We start from the raw sequence: 19,369 nt of genomic DNA, 5'->3' as shown, positions 1-19,369 counted from the left end.
TGCAGGAGGCAGCTGATCGATGTTTCTCTCTCATCGATGTTTCTAACTCTCTATCCCTCTCTCTTCTTCTCTGTAAAAAAATCAATAAAATATATTTTTTTAAAAAAAGGAGTTGAATCAACTACAAAAAAAGGAATAAAATCAAACACTTGGAGGCTATTGCTATACAACAATGACTGGATAACCAAAGAGATCAAAGAAGAAATAAAAAGCATTCTGGAAACAAATGACAGTGAAAACACAACAATTCAAAATCCATGGGACACACAGTGAAAGCAGTCCTGAGAGCTCTACAGGTCAATCTAAAAAAAAAACAAGAAAATATGGTAATAAGTTATCTAACCCTACAACTTAAAAGAATTAGAAAGAGAGCAACAAGAAAAGCCTAGAGTGAGCAGAAGGAAGGAGATAATAAAGATCAGAGTGGAGATAAACGACATAAAAGACCAAAAAAAATAATACCAAAGACCAATAAAACTAACAGCTGGTTCTTTGAAAGGATAAACAAGATTGATGAACCTCTAGCCAGGCTCACCAAAAAACAGAGAGGACCCAAATAAAATCAGAAATGAAAGAGGTAAAGTAACAACTGACCCCCAGACATACAAAGGAGTATAAAAAAAAACACTAAAGACCCAGTGCATGATTCGTGCACTGGTGGGGTCCCTCGGCCTGGCCTGCGGGAATCAGGCAGAAACCAGCTCTTCGACATCCCTCGAGGGGTCCCAGATTGTGAGAGGGTGCAGGCCAGGCTGAGGGACCCCACCGATACACAATCGGGGCCAGGGAGGAACTGCGGGAGGGCTCCAGAGCATGTCTGGACCATCTCGCCCAGTTCCGATAGGGGCCAGCCAGCCAGGGAGGAACCACAGGAGGTTGGCCAGCCAGGGAGGGACCACAGGAGTGCTCCAAGGCATGTCCAGCCTGTTTTGCCCAGTCCCAATCGGCCAGACCCCTCCAGCAAGCTAACCTACCATTCAGAGCATCTGCCCCATGGTGGTCAGTGCACGCCATAGCAACTGGCCGAATGGTCGTACACTTAACATATTAGGCTTTTATTATATAGGATACTACAAACAATTCTACTCCAACAAACTGGACAACCTAGATGAAATGGACATATTCCTAGAAAAATACCAGCTTCCAAAACTCAATCAGGAAGAATAAAAAAACCTGAGTAGATCGATAACTACTGATGAAATTGTAACAGTAATCAAAAAACTTCTGGCAAACAAAAAGCCCTGGACTGGATGGCTTCACAGGGGAGTTTTACCAAACATTTGAAGAAGAACTAAAACCTATCCTCAGATTATTCTAAAAATTCAAGAGGAAGGCACACTTCCAAGCTCTTTCTATGAAGCCAGCATTACTTTAATCCCAAAACCAGATAAAGATACCACAACGAAAGAGAATTATAGGCCAATATCCCTGATGAATTTAGATGTTAAAATCCTCACTGAAATTCTAGCAAGTTAGATCCAGCATTACATTAGAAAGATCATACACCATGACCAAGTGGGATTTATTCTGGGGATGCAAGAATGGTACAGTATCCCAATCAATAAACATGATACATCACAAACAAATTGAGAGACAAAAATCACAATCATATCAATTGATGCAGAAAAAGCATTTGACAAAATCCAATACCCTTTCATGATTAAAAACTCTCAGCAAAGTAGGAATAGAAACCTACAGCCAACATCGTACTCAATGGGCAAAAACTAAAACCATTTCCCTTAAGAACAGGGACAAGACCAGGATGCCCACTTTCACCACTCCTGTTCAACATAGTACCAGAAGTGCTAGCCATAGTGATCAGATAAGAAAGAATAAAAAGAACCCAAATTGGAAAAGAAACAAAACTGTCATTATTCAGAGATGACATGATATTGTACATAGAAAACCCCAAAGGATCCATAAAAAAACTATTAGACTTAATAAATGAATTCAGCAATGTAGCATAATACAAAATTAACACCCAGAAATCCATGCCTTTTTTTATACACCAATAATGAACTCACAAAAATAGAAACTAAAAAAAACAATCCCATTTACCATTGCAACAAAAAAAGATACCCAGGAATAAACTTAACTAAGGAGGTAAAAGACCGGTATGTGAAAAACTATGGGATGTTGAAAAAAAGAGATAGAGGGAGGCATAAACAAATGGAAGAATATACTGTGTTCAGGGATTGGTAGAATCAACATTATTAAAATGTCCATACTACCCAAAGTAATCTATAGAGTCAATGCAATTCCCATTAAAATATCAACGGCATATTTCACAGATCTAGAACAAACTCCAAAAATTCATCTGGAATAAACAAAGACGCCGAATAGCTTCAGCAATCCTGAGAAAGAAGAACAAAGTTGGAGGGATCACAAAACCAGATGTCAAGCTACTAATATATTACAAAGCCACTGTTCTCAAAACTGCCTGGTACTGGCACAAGAACAGACATAGGCCAATGGGACAGAATGGAGAAACCAGAAACCAACCCAAGCCTTTATGCTCAGTTAATTGATAAAGGAGGCAAGAGCATACAATGGAGTCAAGACAGTCTCTTAAATAAATAGTGTTGGGAAAAATTGGACAGATACATGCAAAAAAAAAAGAAACTAGACCACCATTTTACACCATACACAAAAATAAACTCAAAATGGATAAGTGACTTAAATGTAAGATGGGAAACCTTAAAAATCTTAGAATAATTCATAGGCAGCAAAATATCAGACATACCTCCTAGCAATATGTTTACTGATACATCTAGGACAATGGAAACTAAGAAAATAAACAAATGGGACTACATCAAAATAAAAAGCTTCTGCACAGCAAAAGAAACATCAAGAAAGTCCACTGCATGGGAGAACATATTTGCCAATGTTACATCCAATAAGGGCTTAATCTCCAAAATTAATAGGGAACTCATACATCTTAACAAAAGGAAGATAAAGATAACCCAATAAAAAAAATGGGCAAAGTACTTAAATAGACACTTTTCGAAAGTGGGCATACAGAAGGCCAAGAGACATATGAAAACATGCTCAGAGTCACTAATCATCTTAGAAATACAAATCAAAACGACAGATACCATCTCACAACTGTCAGAATGGCCATTATCAACAAATCAACAAATGACAAGTGCTGGTGAGGAGGTGGAGGAAAAAGAACCCCCGTGCATTGCTGGTGGGAATGCAGACTGATACAGCCACTGTGGAAAACAGTATGAGTTTCCTCAAAAAATTAAAAATGAAACTCCCATTTGACCCAGTAATCCCACTTCTAGGAATATATCCCAAGAAATCAGAAACACCAATCTGAAAGGACATATGCACCCCTATGTTAATACCAACACAATTTACAATAGCTGAGATTTGGAAACAGCCTAAGTGCCCATCAAGCAGATGAGTGGATTAAAAAACTGTGGTACATCTATACAATGGAATACTATGCTGCTGTAAAATAGAACACTTATTATTTGCAACACATTGGTTGGACATGGAGAGCATTATGCTAAGTGAAATAAGCCAGTCAGAGGAAGATAAATATCATATGATCTCATTCATTTATGGAATATAATGAACAACATGAACTGATGAACAAAAATAGATCCAGAGACAGAGAAGCGTGGAACAGACTGTCAAACTTCAGAGGGAGGCAGGGGAGGGGGGTGGAAGGTAAGAGATCAACCAAAGGACTTGTATGCATGCATATAAGCATAACCAGTGAACACAGACACTAGGGGGGTAAGGGCATGTGCTGGGGGATGGGGTGGCTGGGGAGAGGTCAATGGGGGGTTAAAGGAGACTTATGTATACTTTAAACAATAAAGAATTTAAATTTTAAAAAGGAGTTGAATATAACAGGATAAATTCTGTTGAGAGGTCTGTTCAAATGAAATCTGACTTAGGGTGGTGAGCAATTTTGTGTCATAGAATTGTGCACCTGAAACCTACATAATTTTGTTAACTGGTGTCACCCAAAAAAAAAAAAGTCAATAAAAAGGAAAAAACAACAACAAATGAAGTCTAAAAAATATACATTATATTTTGGCAAGTTATAACTAATTAGTTACAACTAATGTAAATTTAGAGATATGTCAAAACCCAAATTGAATAAGAAATAAATGAAGGAATTGATCCATGTGATTGTTGATTAGACTTTTTTAAGAGGGTTGAATGAGAAAGAAGAAGTGAAACAAAGTAATTGGTAGCTTAGGGGTAGGGTAAGAAGGGATCCTTGAATATTAGAGAGCATGTTTTTAGGTTGTTGGAAATACACTGTGTAGAGAATGAGATTAAGGACATGAGAGGGGTTTGATAGCTGAAGTGGAATCTGGTAGAACCAAAAGCTCTGGCCGGGATTCTTACCTTGAAGGGAGCTTGAGTTGAAGTTTGTAAATGATAAAACTCTTAGAATGTAGCCATTTCTGAACTCTTAGCAGTTCTTGAATCCTATTTTTAAAAAACATTTATTGATTGATTTCAGAGAGGATGGGAGAGGAAGAGAAACATTAATAAGAGAATATCAGTAATTGGCTGCCTCCTGCATGCCCCACACAGGGCATCAGCCTGCAACCTGGGCATGTGCCCTGACCAGGAATCGAACTGTGACCTCCTGGTTCATAGGTCAACATTCAACGCCAGCTTGGCTTGAATCCCATTTTTATCTTTAAAAAATATTTTAGGAGACATATGAAAACCTGTTCAAAGTCACTCATCATCCGAGAGATGCAAATCAAAACAACAATGCGGTACCATCTCACACCTGTCAGAATGGCTGTCATCAACAAATGACAACTGTTGGTGAGGATGCGGAGAAAAAGGAACCCTCGTGCACTGCTGGTGGGAATGCAGACTGGTGCCACCACTCTGGAGAAGAGTATGGAGTTTCCTCAAAAAACTAAAAATGGAACTCCCATTTGACCCAGTGATCCCACTTCTAGGAGTATATCCCAAGAAACTAGAAACATGGATCAGAAAGGATATATGCACCCCTATGTTCATAGCAACACAGTTGACCATAGCTAAGATTTGAAAACAACCTAAGTGCCGATCAGCAGATGAGTGGATTAAAAAACTGTGGTGAGGAGAGAAACCAAGATGGCGGCATAGGTAAGCACCTAAACTGCTGCCTTGCACAAGTTTCAAAACAACAACTAAAAGACAGAACGGACATCATCCAGAACCACAGGAAAGCTGGCTGAGTGGAAATTCTACAACTAGAGGGAAAGAGAAAAGCTCATGGACAATCAGAGGAGCTGCAAAGGCCTGAGGTACGGAGACATGCGCACAGAGAGGAAGGGTGGCCAAGTGCCTGGCTGGCGGGAGGGGAAAGGAAGCCCTTGACTGCACTGAGCCCCAGTTCTGACTGCACTGAACCCCAATTCCGGCCGAAACCCCGTGGACCCAGGCTCATATGGCGCGAGTGCATGCAGAGAAGACTGACTGTGGAGGTTGCTGCAGGCTTTCCCTAGGGGAAGGGAGTCGGAAGCTCCTGAATGCACTGAACCCCAGTTCTGACTGCACTGAAACCCAGTTCCGGGTGAGCCCCTGGGGGACCCACGCTCTTACAGGGGGAATCTGGACTGTCAGGCAGAAACTCAGGGGAGCTGCGGAAGGTAGAGGTCTGGAGGCACGTGCGCAAGGGCAGGGCTGACGGAAAGCCAAGACTCTGCTCAGCCCTGAGACTCTGCCACATCCAAGCTGAGCATCGAGGCTTTTGCAATTTTGCAAGTCTGGTCCTATAAGGCTGTCTCCAATACAGAAGGTCTCCCGGCGTAGACACAGCTGATACAGCCAATTGGCCTGGGGGTAAATTCCTCCCAGTGATACCAACAACAATCAAGGCTTAACTACAACAAGGCAGTACACACAGCCCACAAAGGGGTGCACCAAGAGTGTCCACCTCAGGTAAATGGGGAGGCTGACCCACTGGGCCATATAGGAAACCTAGCACACAAAGCTACCCTACCAACTCAGGGAAGCAGTGAAAATGTGGAGGCAAAGAAACAGGTCACAAATGAAAGAAATGGAGGAGAACAAACGACTGGAGATAGAATTCAAAACCACGGTTATAAGGTTTTTCAAGAATTTCCTAGAAAAGGCCGATAAATTTAGTGAGACCCTCGAGGGTATGAAAAAGGACCAACTAGAAATTAAACACACTGACTGAAATAAAAAATATACAGAGACCCAACAGCAGACTAGAGGATTACAAGAGTCAAGTCAAAGATTTGAAATACGAAGAAGCAAAAAACAGTCAACGGAAAAGCAAAAAGAAGAAAGAATCCAAAAAGTTGAAGATAGTGTAAGAAGCCTCTGGGACAATTTCAAGCGTATCAACATCAGAATTATGGGGGTGCCAGAAGAAGAGAGAGAGCAAGGTACTGAAAACCTATTTGAAGAAATAATGACTGAAAACTTCCCCCACCTAGTGAAAGAAATAGACTTACAAGTATAAGAAGTGCAGAGAACCCCAAACAAAAGGAATCCAAAGAGGACCACACCAAGTCACATCATAATTAAAATGCCAAGAGCAAAAGACAAAGAGAATATTAAAAGCAGCAAGAGAAAAACAGTTAATAACCTACAAGGGAGCATCCATACAATTGTCAGCTGATTTCTCAACAGAAACTATGCAGGCCAGAAGGGAGTGGCAAGAAATATTCAAAGTCATGAATAGCAAGAACCTGCAACCAAGATTACTCTATCCTGCAAAGTTATCATTCAGAATAGAAGGTCAGATAAAGAGCTTCACAGATAGAAAAAGCTAAAGGAGTTCACCACCACCAAACCAGTATTATATGAAATGCTGGAAGGTATTCTTTAAGAAGAGGAAGAAGAAGGAAAAGGTAAAGATAAAAATTATGAACAACAAATACATATCTATCAACAAGTGAACCTAAAAGTCAAGTGAATTAAAAATCTGAGGAACAGAATAAACTGGTGAATATAATAGAATTGGGCATAGAAAGGGAGTGGACTGATAATTCTCAGGGGGAAATGGGTATGGGGGATGCAGGAAGAAACCGGACTAAAATCGTACACCTATGGATGAGGACAGTGCGGAGGGGGGAGGTAAGGGCAGAGGGTGGGGTGGGAACCGGGTGGAGGGGAGCTATGGAGGGAAAAGGAGAAACAATTGTAATAATCTGAACAATAAATATTTATTAAGTTTTTAAAAATTAAAAAATAAACAAAAACTGGTACATCTACACAATGGAATACTGTGCTGCAGTAAAAAAGAAGGTGTTCTTACCATTTGCAACAACATGGATGGAGCTGGAAAGCATTATGCTAAGTGAAATAAGCCAGGCAGAGAAAGATAAATATCACATGGTCTCACTCATTTATGTAAAATAATGAACAACATAAACTGATGAACAAAAACAGATCCAGAGACAGAGAAACATTGATCAGAACGTCACACCTCAGGGAAGGGAGAGAAGGGTGGGGGTGAGGGGGAGAGATCAACCAAAGGACTTGTAGGCATGCATATAAGCCTAACCAATGTACACAGGCAACAGGGGGGTAAGGGCATGAATGGGGGGGAGGGGTAATGGAATAAGGACACATGTAATACCTTAAGAAAAATTTTTAAAATAGTCAAAAAAATAAATAATATTTTAGAAGATACTACCTTTTTCAGACTGCAATTTAGAAAATTAAGGAAGGATTTTCAGGCAACTTTGAGAACTGTGTTGAAATTAGTTACCACAAACTTGTAGTTAACAATAATTTGCTCATTTGTGCGATACAGAAAAAAAGCACATAATTGTAATGATTCTGCATTGCAGCTTTGCCAAGCCAGGTGCAAGAGAAGGACATTGTAGGAAAGTGGTTGTAATGAGATACAAAAGGAGAAGCAAAGATAGGAAAGAATGCTGGTGACAGAGTTGAACGTTCAAGGGAATGACAGTCTTGGTGAGGTGCATTGGCAAGTAATGTGAGAGCTGCCTAGGGTCTATGTTGCCATACCCTGTGGTTGTCCTTTTCACTGGCCACTCCTCAGCTTCCCTTTTAGAAATTCTCCTTGTACTTATCCCTCATAGTAGTATGTGGTGTCCCTCATGGTGCTATAGAACAGCAGTCGCCAACCGGTGGTCCTTGGACCATTAGTGGTCTGTGAGATCCGAAAGTTTGGTGACCGCTGCCCTAGACTATCCTTTAATTTATTTCCCTATACTTTCCTCTTGGAAATATTTATTTACTGGACTAAAAGTATGGCTATGCCCTCTATATTTTATGTCTGTTGAATTACCCATGACTGTGGAAAAAATTGGCATGAAAGAGGATAGAATCATTCTACTTGAGGCCACTTGGATATGAGGAAAGGGCATAAAATGATAGAGGCAGGATTTATGTTCCTCAAAAGAACAGGTGTTTATACTTGTGGAGAGATGGGTAATGATCTCACAGCATTTGTAGGCACTAACTCACCTCCTGAGCGAGGGTTTATGAGATGGAGAATAAGCAACCCGTATTTGACGAGGCTTCAGGGAAGCCCTGTCTTTGGAGAAGGAGTAGATCTACCATTTCCATTGTCTGAAGAGGTCAAAGAGAAGTTTTCAGTGAAGAAGGTATTTGAGATTCCAGGGAGTTTGTTTACTGTAGAACAAGGAGGGTCCACAGCGGAAATGTTTGAATGGGAGTAATATTATAGCTAGCTGAAGGGTTTTCACAAGAGTAAGTCCAAAATATTAATTGATAGAGTGGCAGGAGCAGGGAGGACTGGGTAGTTCCCTGCCTGTCTGGGGTCGGCCAAGGCTTGGATTGGTAGGATGTTAAGTCAGTAGGGTGGGACAAGCATTAATATTAAGTAAATTGAAAACACCAGTTAGGGAAATAATATTAAGAAAAAAATGAGGTCCAAAATAATGGGCTTCCAGTTCCTCTACTGAGTAACTTGTGATGTCATGAATAGAAACATTAGACACGAGGAGAAGAAGAAAGAAGCAAGTTACAATTTATTGTTTTAAGTACTCTCTTTCAGCTGAAATAAACTTGCATAACTAAACTAAATCTTCTAAATCATTTCTACAAAAGTATCCTCTTAAATGAGAGTAGTAGAGGGGGAAATACATTGATAGGAAAGGCTTATTTTATAGCTTATTAAATCATAAGTAATTATTGGATTGTGGATATGAGATCTTTTAAAACTTTATTGATAATCAGAGATAATTTCAATATAGTATGAGTTTGCTTTATACTACAAACTAAATTTTATTTAGGTTTCTATGAAGTTTAAAAGCAATGCTTAAAGTTTTATGTATATATAAATTTGTTTTTATAATCTACACATTGATGCTTTATAGAAAAAAATGGTGAGTACTTATTCAGAAGAATTGCTAGATATGTATTTGCTTTAGGATGATTGAAAATTAAACGTTTATTTTCTTTCTGTAGTCCAAACCCCTGATACCTCTTCAAAATGAGACTGATTCAGAGACCCAGAAAATGGTGCTTACTAACTACATGTTTCCTCAGCAGCCAAGGACTGAGGATGGTAAGAATTTAAGAATGTCTTTTCTTTAAAATATATAATAAAGGGGCAATATGCAAATTGACCCTAATGGCGAAGCGCCCAGGAACCACCGATCACTATGACGTGCACTGACCACCAGGGGGCAGATGCTCAGCGCAGGAGCTGCCCCCTGGTGGTCACTGAGCTCCCACAGGGTGAGCTCTGCTCAGCGTTGAGCAGGCTGATGGCTGTGATTGCAATCGTGGTGGCAGGAGCCTCTCCAGCCTCCTCAGCAGGGCTAATGATGTCTAATGATGTCCAAGTGGGCCTAAGCTGCAGGTGGTCATCCCCTGACAGCTCCCAGGCTGCCAGAGGAATGTCTTACTGCCAGCTTAGGCCTGATTCCCCCAGGAGCGGGCCTAAGCTCGCAGGTGGACATCCCCCAAAGGGTCCCAGCTGGACTGAGGGATCCCTCCAAGTGCACGAATTTTCGTGAACCAGGCCTATAATATATACACACACGTGTGTGTGTGTGTGTGTGTGTGTGTGTGTGTGTGTGTGTAAATATAAAACATATATTAGAGGCCCGGTGCAGGAATTTGTGCATTGGTGGGGTCCGGCCAGCCTGGCCAGGAGGAGGGGACATGGGCGGTTGGCTGGTCTGGCCTGCCTGCTGGTCGAGGGGACAATTTGCATATTAGTCTTTTATATAGGATAGACACTGAGTGGCCAGATTATTATGCATTCAGAGATCATAATAATCTGGCCACTCAGTGTATATGTATATATATGGTGGTGAAGACCTAGCGGGAGGGTACATAGGGGATGGGCAGAGGGGAAGTAAAAGGGGGGTGGAAATGGGAGACATCTGTAATATTGTCAACAATAAAAAATATATTAAAATAAGGATAAAACAATAATAATACTGGTAAATCACAGCAAGTTGTGAAGTGAATTGTAAGTCTCCAAGACTTACTGGTTTGAAGGGAATTTGGAGAATCCTATATAATAAAAGGCTAATGTGCAAATCAACCAAACAGTGGAATGACCGGTCACTGTGATGCACACTGACCACCAGGGGGCAGATGATCAATGCAGGAGCTGCCCTCTGGTGATCAGTGCAGTCCCACAGGGGGCGTGCCGCTCAGCCAGAAACCGGGCTCACAGCTGGCAAGTGCAGCGGTAGTGGCAGGAGGCAATTGAGCATCCCCCAAAGGCTCAAGTCTGCGAGAGGGCACAGGCCGGACTGAGGGACCCCCTCCTCCCCCGCCCCCGAATTTCTTGCACCAGGCCTCTAGTTGGTTAATAAAGTTCTCTGAAAATGGGATAATAAAGCAATGTGTCTCAGGGTTATAGATAGTGGAATTTAGAGGTATGTGCATATAATGTACTTCCTTAAATGATTCCTTGAAATTAAACAGCAAACATCTATTATGGATCTCTCTATTCCAAATCACATTTAGGTAAATGTTGGGAACTCATGTTAAGTGTTATGTGATTAGGATTATTAAACCAGGAAATACTTTGTTCACTTCTGTTGTTGGTTGTAGAATTAACACTACCCTTGGATCTATACACTAGGTAAAGATAATCTGTAAAATTCTGAGTATAAATGTTACTTCTTCTAAGTTCTTAATTACATTTTGCCAAGAAAGGGGAATATACCAGTTACTATTCCACAAATGTTTTTCAACAATTATGGCATTAAATCTTTCGAAATTAAGGAGCAAATTGTTTCTGTATATGTTGTACTGTGTGTGTGTGTGTGTGTGTGTGTGTGTGTGTGTGTGTGTGATGTTTATTATATGTGGCACTTAAAAATGTAATTTTTATGTATTTTTCTGAAACCAGTGAGCAACTTTAGACCCCAAATTAATGATAAATTATCTAAGACATAGAGACACTAAAGAAAAAAATCAGTTTTATTTTTAAAATAGACCATAGGCAATTTAAATAAATTATTAAGCTTCAGTTTTCTTATCTTAAAATAATGATAATAGCACCTGCTTTGCAGGGGTTTTTGAAAAAATGAAAAACACTGGTTATAAAGTGCTTAGCACTGTGACAAAATCAATTTGCCTGTTAACATTTTTACATTGTTTTGGGGGGTTTAGTACACAGCTTTTAAATACTTAACCTTTTGCACTCAGATGTCGAGTGTGACTCGACATGGTTAGCATTAGAATAAAGGAATTGAGAAAAAAGCAAGCGAGTGCAAAGGGTTAAATAGATTAAAACTAAAATAATTTTACTTTTGTTCCATAATTAGTGATAAGTAATTAGAAAACTCATTACTTCACTATGCTAATTATTTGTTACTCTTTGCAAGAAGAAATAAAAGATATGCTTTGGTAAATTATTTTGTGGGTATATTTGATGAGATTTATTTTAATGAAACAAATGTTTAGCTTTAGAATTGAATTAGCAAGTAATAGTTGTTCATTATTACTCTAAAATATAGTGGATTTTGTTTGTTTGTTTGTTTTTCTAGTTATGTTCATATCAGATAATGAAAGTTTTAATCCTTCATTGTGGGAGGAACAGAGGAAACAGCGGGCTCAAGTGGCGTTTGAATGTGATGAAGACAAAGATGAAAGGGAGGCACCTCCTAGGGTGAGTGTTCTTTCCTCCTTCAAATTTGAAACAGGTCTGCTGATACTTATTGGGTACTATATACCCACTAGAGGCCCGATGCATGAAATTCGTGCAAGAGTAGGCCTTCCTTTCCCCGGCTGTTGGCACCAGCTTCCCTCTGGCACCTGGGACCCAGGCTTTCCTCACAGCCCTGGCTTCGTCCAGAAGATTGTCTAGTCTAAATAGCATATTATGCTTTTATTATAGACTAGTGGCCCGGTGCACGAAATTCGTGCACGGGGGGGGGGGGGGCCTGGATGTCCCTCAGCCCTGCCTGCACCCTCTGCAATCGAACCCCTTGGGGGATGTCTGACTGCTGGTTTAGGCCTGATACCACCCGGCAGTCGGACATCCCTCTCGCAATCCAGGACCGCTGGCTCCTTACTGCTCACCAGCCTGCCTGCCTGATCGCCCGTAACCACTCTGCCTGCCGGCCTGCTTGTTTCCAACTGCCCCCCCTGGCCAACCTGATCACCCCAACTGCCCCCCCCTGCCAGCCTGCGCGCCCCCAACTGGCCCCTCCTGCCAGCCTGCTCGCCCCCAACTGACCCCCCCGTTGGCCTGATCACCCCCCAACTGCCCTCCCCTCCTGGCCTGATCACCCCTAACCGCCTCTGCCTCGGCCCCACCACCATGGCTTTGTCCGGAAGGACGTCTGGAAGGTCTCCCGGTCTAATTAGCATATTATCCTTTCGTTAGTATAGATAGATTCTGTGCCATTTGGGGAGATACAAAGAAATATGTTGTTTCATTCCTTGCTCTCAAGGCACTTGAACTTTTACTGATTATGTAACGTGAAATAATTTGAGAACAATATAAAATTATGTGATTAAAAGCCAGATTTTATAGTGTATCTAACTATAAGGGAAAAAAAGGTTATTGCTTCTCCCTTACCTTTTATTAATGATTTATTTATATATATATATTAGGGATAAAGAACGCTATTATAAACCTTTGTTTCTTTTTGGGATTGAGAGTGTGTGTCCGTGGTAGAAATAACAAATACCAGTTTCCAAGTTACTTAAGGATGTAATTCTTTTCCCCTTATATAAACTAGCTGACCTTCAGAAAATGACAGGTTGACCTTTGAAGTGTTTGGTTCACTGCACATAAGACAATATATAAATGTAGGAATTTTATATGTGTCTGGATTAATATCTAGCTGGAAAACGTATCTGTTTCAAAGACAAGTGACAATGTTGGCAATATCCACACCATATATACCTCAAGTGAAATATGTTTATGCCTGTTAAGTTTTTAAAACAGTGAAATCCATATCTAATCTTTGACTAGTGATAAAACCATACTTTTATTGAGTCTAAAATGCTTTAAAGGTCTATCATCTGTTTTCACAGTTGCCTCTATGAGTCAGATATCCAGTGTAATTAAGATGGATCATAGATTGAATTTTGACGTGTCATTAGAAATATTTATTCATATTTTAATTTTTCCTTACTTTATTTCTCTAGGAGGGAAATTTAAAGAGATATCCAACACCATACCCAGATGAGCTTAAGAATATGGTCAAAACTGTTCAAACCATTGTACATAGATTAAAAGATGAAGAGACTAATGAAGACTCTGGAAAAGATTTGAAACCACATGAACATCAGCAAGTTGTAAATAATGATGTGGGTGTGAAGGTTAGAAAACTCAATTCAAAAGAATTAAAACCTACTGTCAAGTTATTTAAAAATATTAAATGATAATTGATATAATTATCCTTTTTTTATACACTAAAATGTACTCTCAAATTTAGGGTGATATTTTCAGCTACTTGAACTAAAAGGTGTAACAATCAGTGAACCTTCCTACTTGGTATTACTATACTTCAGTGTTATTACACATGCCTATTCAGATAGGCATGGGAGTGTCAGCATAAGCTTACAAAAAAAAATTATTGCCTGAGCAAAGAACAAGATAATGAATGTCAGAAAATTCATTGTAATGAAAACACCCCACCACCACCTGTGATACTGATTCATTCTAATACGAATTGTAAATTTATTACTATGACATACCATTGGCATTTCCTTGGGATATTTCAGAAACATACACAAGTTCCTAAATTACATTCCTTTAAGGGACTTTTTTCTCACATTGTATCACAGAAACAATTTTTATCCTGTCACTAGAGTTATTACACATTTCACAATGAGTAGGAAACAATCTACCCATTCTGAATTTGACCATAGTGAGCTAAGTGACTGACTCGTGACCATCAGCTTTGCATGTTCTAAGATGGATATATCCTCAGCTTAAGTGTGAAGTTTAATGTGGCTCATGGACTTTCGGGTACCTCCTGTCCCCCAAATCAGCATTTTATCTGAGTGCTGCAGATTTCCATGTTTAAAGTTCCCTTGATTTATCCAGGATAAGAAAACATTAAATTACTTTTAAATTTTCATCTGAACTTTAACACAAGAATAGATATAAAGCATAAGGAAAATGAATTCTTTATCTTCTCTTTTACTTAGACTTCAGAAAGTACTGCTCCGGTAAGAAGCAAAGCCGATGAAAGAGAAAAGTATATGATAGGAAATTCTATACAGAAGACTGATGAACTTGAAACTGAGACCAGTCCTGTGAATCCACCAGTGACTACAAATATGAAAGCCTCTGAGAACTTGAAGCATGCTAATCATGATGATGTTTTTGAGGTATGGCTTTATGATTATTCTGGAATGATCATAGCAACTGATAAGAATTCAATATTTCATTGTTACTAACTGAAGATAGGAGAGACTTCATATTGATAGCAGAAAATATGCTAATGCATTTACCATTGAGAAATTTCATAATGTTTGCTATAATATAATATCACTCATTTACCAGTTTAAACTTACATTTTTTGACCCAGTGTACTCAGATATTTACAATGTAAATTAGATTGTGGCAATTCTATTTGAGTTCTATAAAACATATAATAGTAATTGCTTTATTTCTATAACTTGAAAATGAAAAGGTTGCCATAGGTATACTCCATTTAATTGGTTTATTTAAGCATTTATCATTGGTTATGAAGTATTTTTTTCCTTGAATATCTGAGACATTTTTTCTTGGAGTTTCTTCTAGTGGATTAATCAATGAAAGCTGTAGCTTTTTTTTTTAAACAGCTTTATTGAGACGTATAACTCACATATACAACTCACCCATTTAAAGAAAGGTACAATTCAGTGGTCTTTAGTATTCTAAAAGTTGTGCAACCTTCACCATAATCACGTTGAGAACATTTTCATTATCCCAAAAACAAAGTTCATATTTCTCAGCTACCATCACACATCCTCTCCCATCTCCCTAACCCCTAAGCAGTTAGTAATCTACTTTATCTGCCTTTATAGATTTGGCTATTCTTGGCATGTCATATAAATATAAACATACAACATGTAGTCTTTTGTGATTGGTCTTTCACTTAGCATAATGTCTTCTCTTTCACTTAGCATAATGTCTTCAAGATTATCCATATTGTAGCATGTCTCAATACTTCATTCATTTTTTATGTCTGAGCAGTATTCCATTGTAATAGTGAATAATGGACATTTTGGTTATTTCCACATGTTGGGTGTAATGAATAAGGCTGCTGTACATATTTGTGTGCAAGTTTTTGTGTGGATATATATATTTTCTTTTGGTATATACTTAAGAGAAGAATTGTTGGATCATATGATAACTTATGTTTAACTGAGAAACTTCCATTTTTCCAAAAGCGGTTGGTTGTACCATTTTACATTCCCCTCATACGATGCTGGAGGTTATGGAAAATGGTAACCTGTAACTTCTAAAAATGAGATTCTAAAGGGTTTTTTATTTATAGGTACATTGCCCACTATGTGTCCACTAGCTCCAAGTGGCTATTTAAATTTAATTTAAATTAAGTAAATACAATTAAGAATTGAACTTCTCAGTTACACTTGCCACGTTTCAAATGCTCAGTTTGACATATCTGGATAGTTAGTGGCTATCATGTTGAACCACATAAATTATTTCTATCATTACAGAAAGTTCTGTTGGAAATCACTAGTGCATAGAAATACTGACATTGTGGGTTTATTAAGAGCCTCTGTATTCCTGAAAATTTAAATGTGTTTAAAGCACGTCATCTAATGGTTGTCCTGTGAGCTAGTATTTACTACAAGAAAAAATTCATGCTTTTTAATGTACTAAATGGGTCACATTATTCAATAAATTATTATATGTGTTGAACCTAATATAACAGTCTATGAAAAGTTTTTGGGTTTGTCCCAGTGAACTTATTACTCATTTAGTATAATTTCTATGGGTAAGAATAATGAGAGCAAATGAATGGTGTTTGGAAAATGTAGAAAAGAGCATGTTTCACCTGACTAAATATGTCAGGGGTGATAAATATCCTATCTAATAATAGAGTAACATGTAAATTACCATCACTCCACTACGCCCACAATTGGGCGGTGGGAGGCTGGGGGGCGGGACTCGGGGTGGCCTATCCGGCCATTGAGAGGCACGGATCCGCTGCCACTGAGGGGGGCTACCCTGCTGTTGAGAGGCGCAGGCCCCCTGCGCCTCTCAACAGCAGGGTAGCCCCCCTCAGCGGCCGCGGACCATCAAAAGTGGGGGAGCTGGGTGCCTGTCTGCTCCGGCACCTTTCAGAAGCCTCCGCCAAGCCAGAGGCTTCTGAAAGGCCTGGTGCACCAGCGGACAGGCACCCAGCTCCACCGTGAAAAGCGAAAGTGTGTAGGGGACCCTACACGTGCATGATTCAATCATGCACTGGGCCTCTAGTATGAAATAAAATTAGTAGAGTAGATTGGTTCCTGATTATGAAGCTCTTGGAAGCCATGCTCAGAAGTTTGAACTTAATGTTCTATCATCTTTGGGGGATCACTGAAGGCTTTTTAGTTGAGCATTACTTGTGAAGGGCTATGTATTAGAGAAATCTGGCAGCAGATACTGAATTCTCCAAGTTTAAGGGCTTTCGAGTAATGACACTAGAAAATGCAGACTAGACGTTAGTTGCAAGACTATTACAGATGTAATGTGTGATAGCCCTGCCTTTAAGGAATGGAGAAGAGAAAACAATCATATCACCATGCCCGAATTCGATGATGGCGTTAAGAGAACAAATAGACAAGGAAGGACAAGTTTGTTTTTAGATAGGTGGAATTTGAAGAAATAACAAGACCATCAGATAGACATATTCAGTAGGTAGGTGGGATCATTAGCTCAAGTGAGAAACAAAAACTAGATTATAAATTGAATATATGTCTACATTAAACATAATCATTGAAGAAAATGATTCTATCCAGGGGAAATGAAGAAGAAAGGAAAAAATATGAGCTAGGTGCAGGAAGATTAAGTGATGTGAGCAAAGGAGAAAGGTGGGAGGAGATGAGGAGATTGCAGTTCCCAGGAGCCCAGGAGTAATACAATTTCATGAAGGAGAAGTCTGGCCAGCAGTTTAAATGCTGCAGATATAAAAGATTAGAACAGACCATTTGCCCCTTCTTATCCCATTCATTCTGTCACTAACTCCTGTTAATTACAAAATTTCTTTTTCTCTTTGCCAGCCATCACTGCCATTGCCTAAGGACAGATGCAGTCTCTGTTCTTCAGGGCTATTGTGAAAGCTAGATGCCTTTCTGCCAGTCTCTTCTCATACCTTCTTAATACTATCGTTACTAGCTTAAAAGATAGTCTGATCTTGTGAGTTCCTGGCTTGGCAACCTCCAGTCACAGCCAACACATACTTAATTGATTCCATACTCAGAGCATAATCTTTCACCATGCAATCCAGTCTCCCTTTTCTGTCTCTCCCACACTTATCCTGAGTTCCAGCTGCATGGCACAGACTTGTCATCCTTTCTTATTTCCATCCTTCCTCTACTCAGAATATCGTTCCTCTCTTAACTCACCCATCACAACTAAACCGAATTACATTCTTTTCCTGTTCTACTAATTAGCAGTCTAACGCTTTCCATCGTCATACAGTCTTAAACAGGGTTAAAAAACTATGGCCCAAATTCGGCCTCTGCCTGTTTTTGTATGGCTTGCAAGCTAAGAACAGCTTTTACATTATTAAATGGTGAAATAAAAAATCAAAAGAACATTTCATGATATGAAAAATTGGATGAAATTCAGTTTTACTGGTGCATAGCCATGGTCATTTGTTTATATTGTTGTCTATGGCTACTTTTGTCCACTCGGCAGAGTTGAGAAGTTGAAACAGAGACTATGGTTCTCAAAGTGCAAAATATTGACTAGCCTTTTCACTGAAGGTTTGCCAACTCCAGTCCATATCTTTATTATGGCACTTATGAATACCTAAAAGTCTTAGCACTTTTAAGAGAACACCTATTTAAAACCTTATTTATTTTTATCATATTAGTGGAATAATTTAATCTGATTTTATATGTAATGTATACAATATTAAAATTTTTCCATTAATAGTTCTTTTTGTTTCCTACCCAAAATAGCTCTCAATGGTAGAAAACTTGGGATAATTGCCAAATATTAGAGAAAAATTCATGGAGAAAAATACAAAATTCTGTCTTCAAATTGGGCAAAAATCGTTATTAATTTACATTAGTAAAAGAACATCTCAGTTCTTCTAATTCCTTGGAACCCAGTGATCCTTGGAGCAATAAATTTGAGGATTATAGGAAGAAGAGGTTTTTGTTGAAGCAAACTGTTTTTCTATGTCAGGGATTGTGTTTTATGTATTTTTATTTCTCTGGCACCTGACATAGTACTAGGCACATAGTAATCATTAATACATTTGAATTAAGGAAATTAATACATCTGCCCCAGGTAATTATCCCATAGGTGCTTTGGAATATTGTTAATAACTACCACAGTTTTATTGCTTTATCTTAAAATTTTTTAAATCATATACTACTTTTAGTCACTGTTACTATAAAAAGGTTTCATATATGTTCTAAATATTCTTTTCTCTTTATAAAGTTCTTAAGAATTAATATTTATTCATTTAAAAAAAACAAAATCTATTTTCATAAATGTTTTCACTCTTTTCTCTTTAAATTAGGAATCTGAAGAACTTTCTTCTGATGAAGAGATGAAAATGGCAGAGATGCGACCACCATTAATTGAAACCTCTATTATCCAGCCAAAAGTAGTAGCACTTAGTAATAGCAAAAAAGGTTAGCTGTGATGGAAATCACTAAGATTAGAAATGAGCGGAATAAAATGTATAATTGTTTTGGATTAAATGTCATTATGTTATTTAAAACACTTTTTAGCAACAATTTTTAAAACATATCTTTTGAAAGG

General features: G+C 38.8%; 1 protein-coding gene across 8 annotated transcripts in view; it reads left to right on the top strand.

Moving 5' to 3' along the window:
* ERBIN (erbb2 interacting protein) overlaps window positions 1–19,369 on the top strand; it is a 112,276-nt gene that overhangs the window by 71,241 nt on the left and 21,666 nt on the right. For all 8 annotated transcript variants that reach the window (XM_054715210.1, XM_054715212.1, XM_054715211.1 and 5 more), the window contains 5 exons: window positions 9,412–9,511; window positions 11,961–12,082; window positions 13,573–13,746; window positions 14,581–14,763; window positions 19,125–19,239. In XM_054715210.1, the coding sequence (XP_054571185.1) occupies window positions 9,412–9,511; window positions 11,961–12,082; window positions 13,573–13,746; window positions 14,581–14,763; window positions 19,125–19,239 (694 nt within the window). The remainder of the gene's footprint in view (window positions 1–9,411; window positions 9,512–11,960; window positions 12,083–13,572; window positions 13,747–14,580; window positions 14,764–19,124; window positions 19,240–19,369) is intronic.

Source organism: Eptesicus fuscus, chromosome 4 (assembly GCF_027574615.1).
Source record: "Eptesicus fuscus isolate TK198812 chromosome 4, DD_ASM_mEF_20220401, whole genome shotgun sequence".
NCBI classification, from domain to species: Eukaryota; Metazoa; Chordata; class Mammalia; order Chiroptera; family Vespertilionidae; genus Eptesicus; species Eptesicus fuscus.
This window is presented reverse-complemented; position numbering and strand designations above follow the sequence as displayed.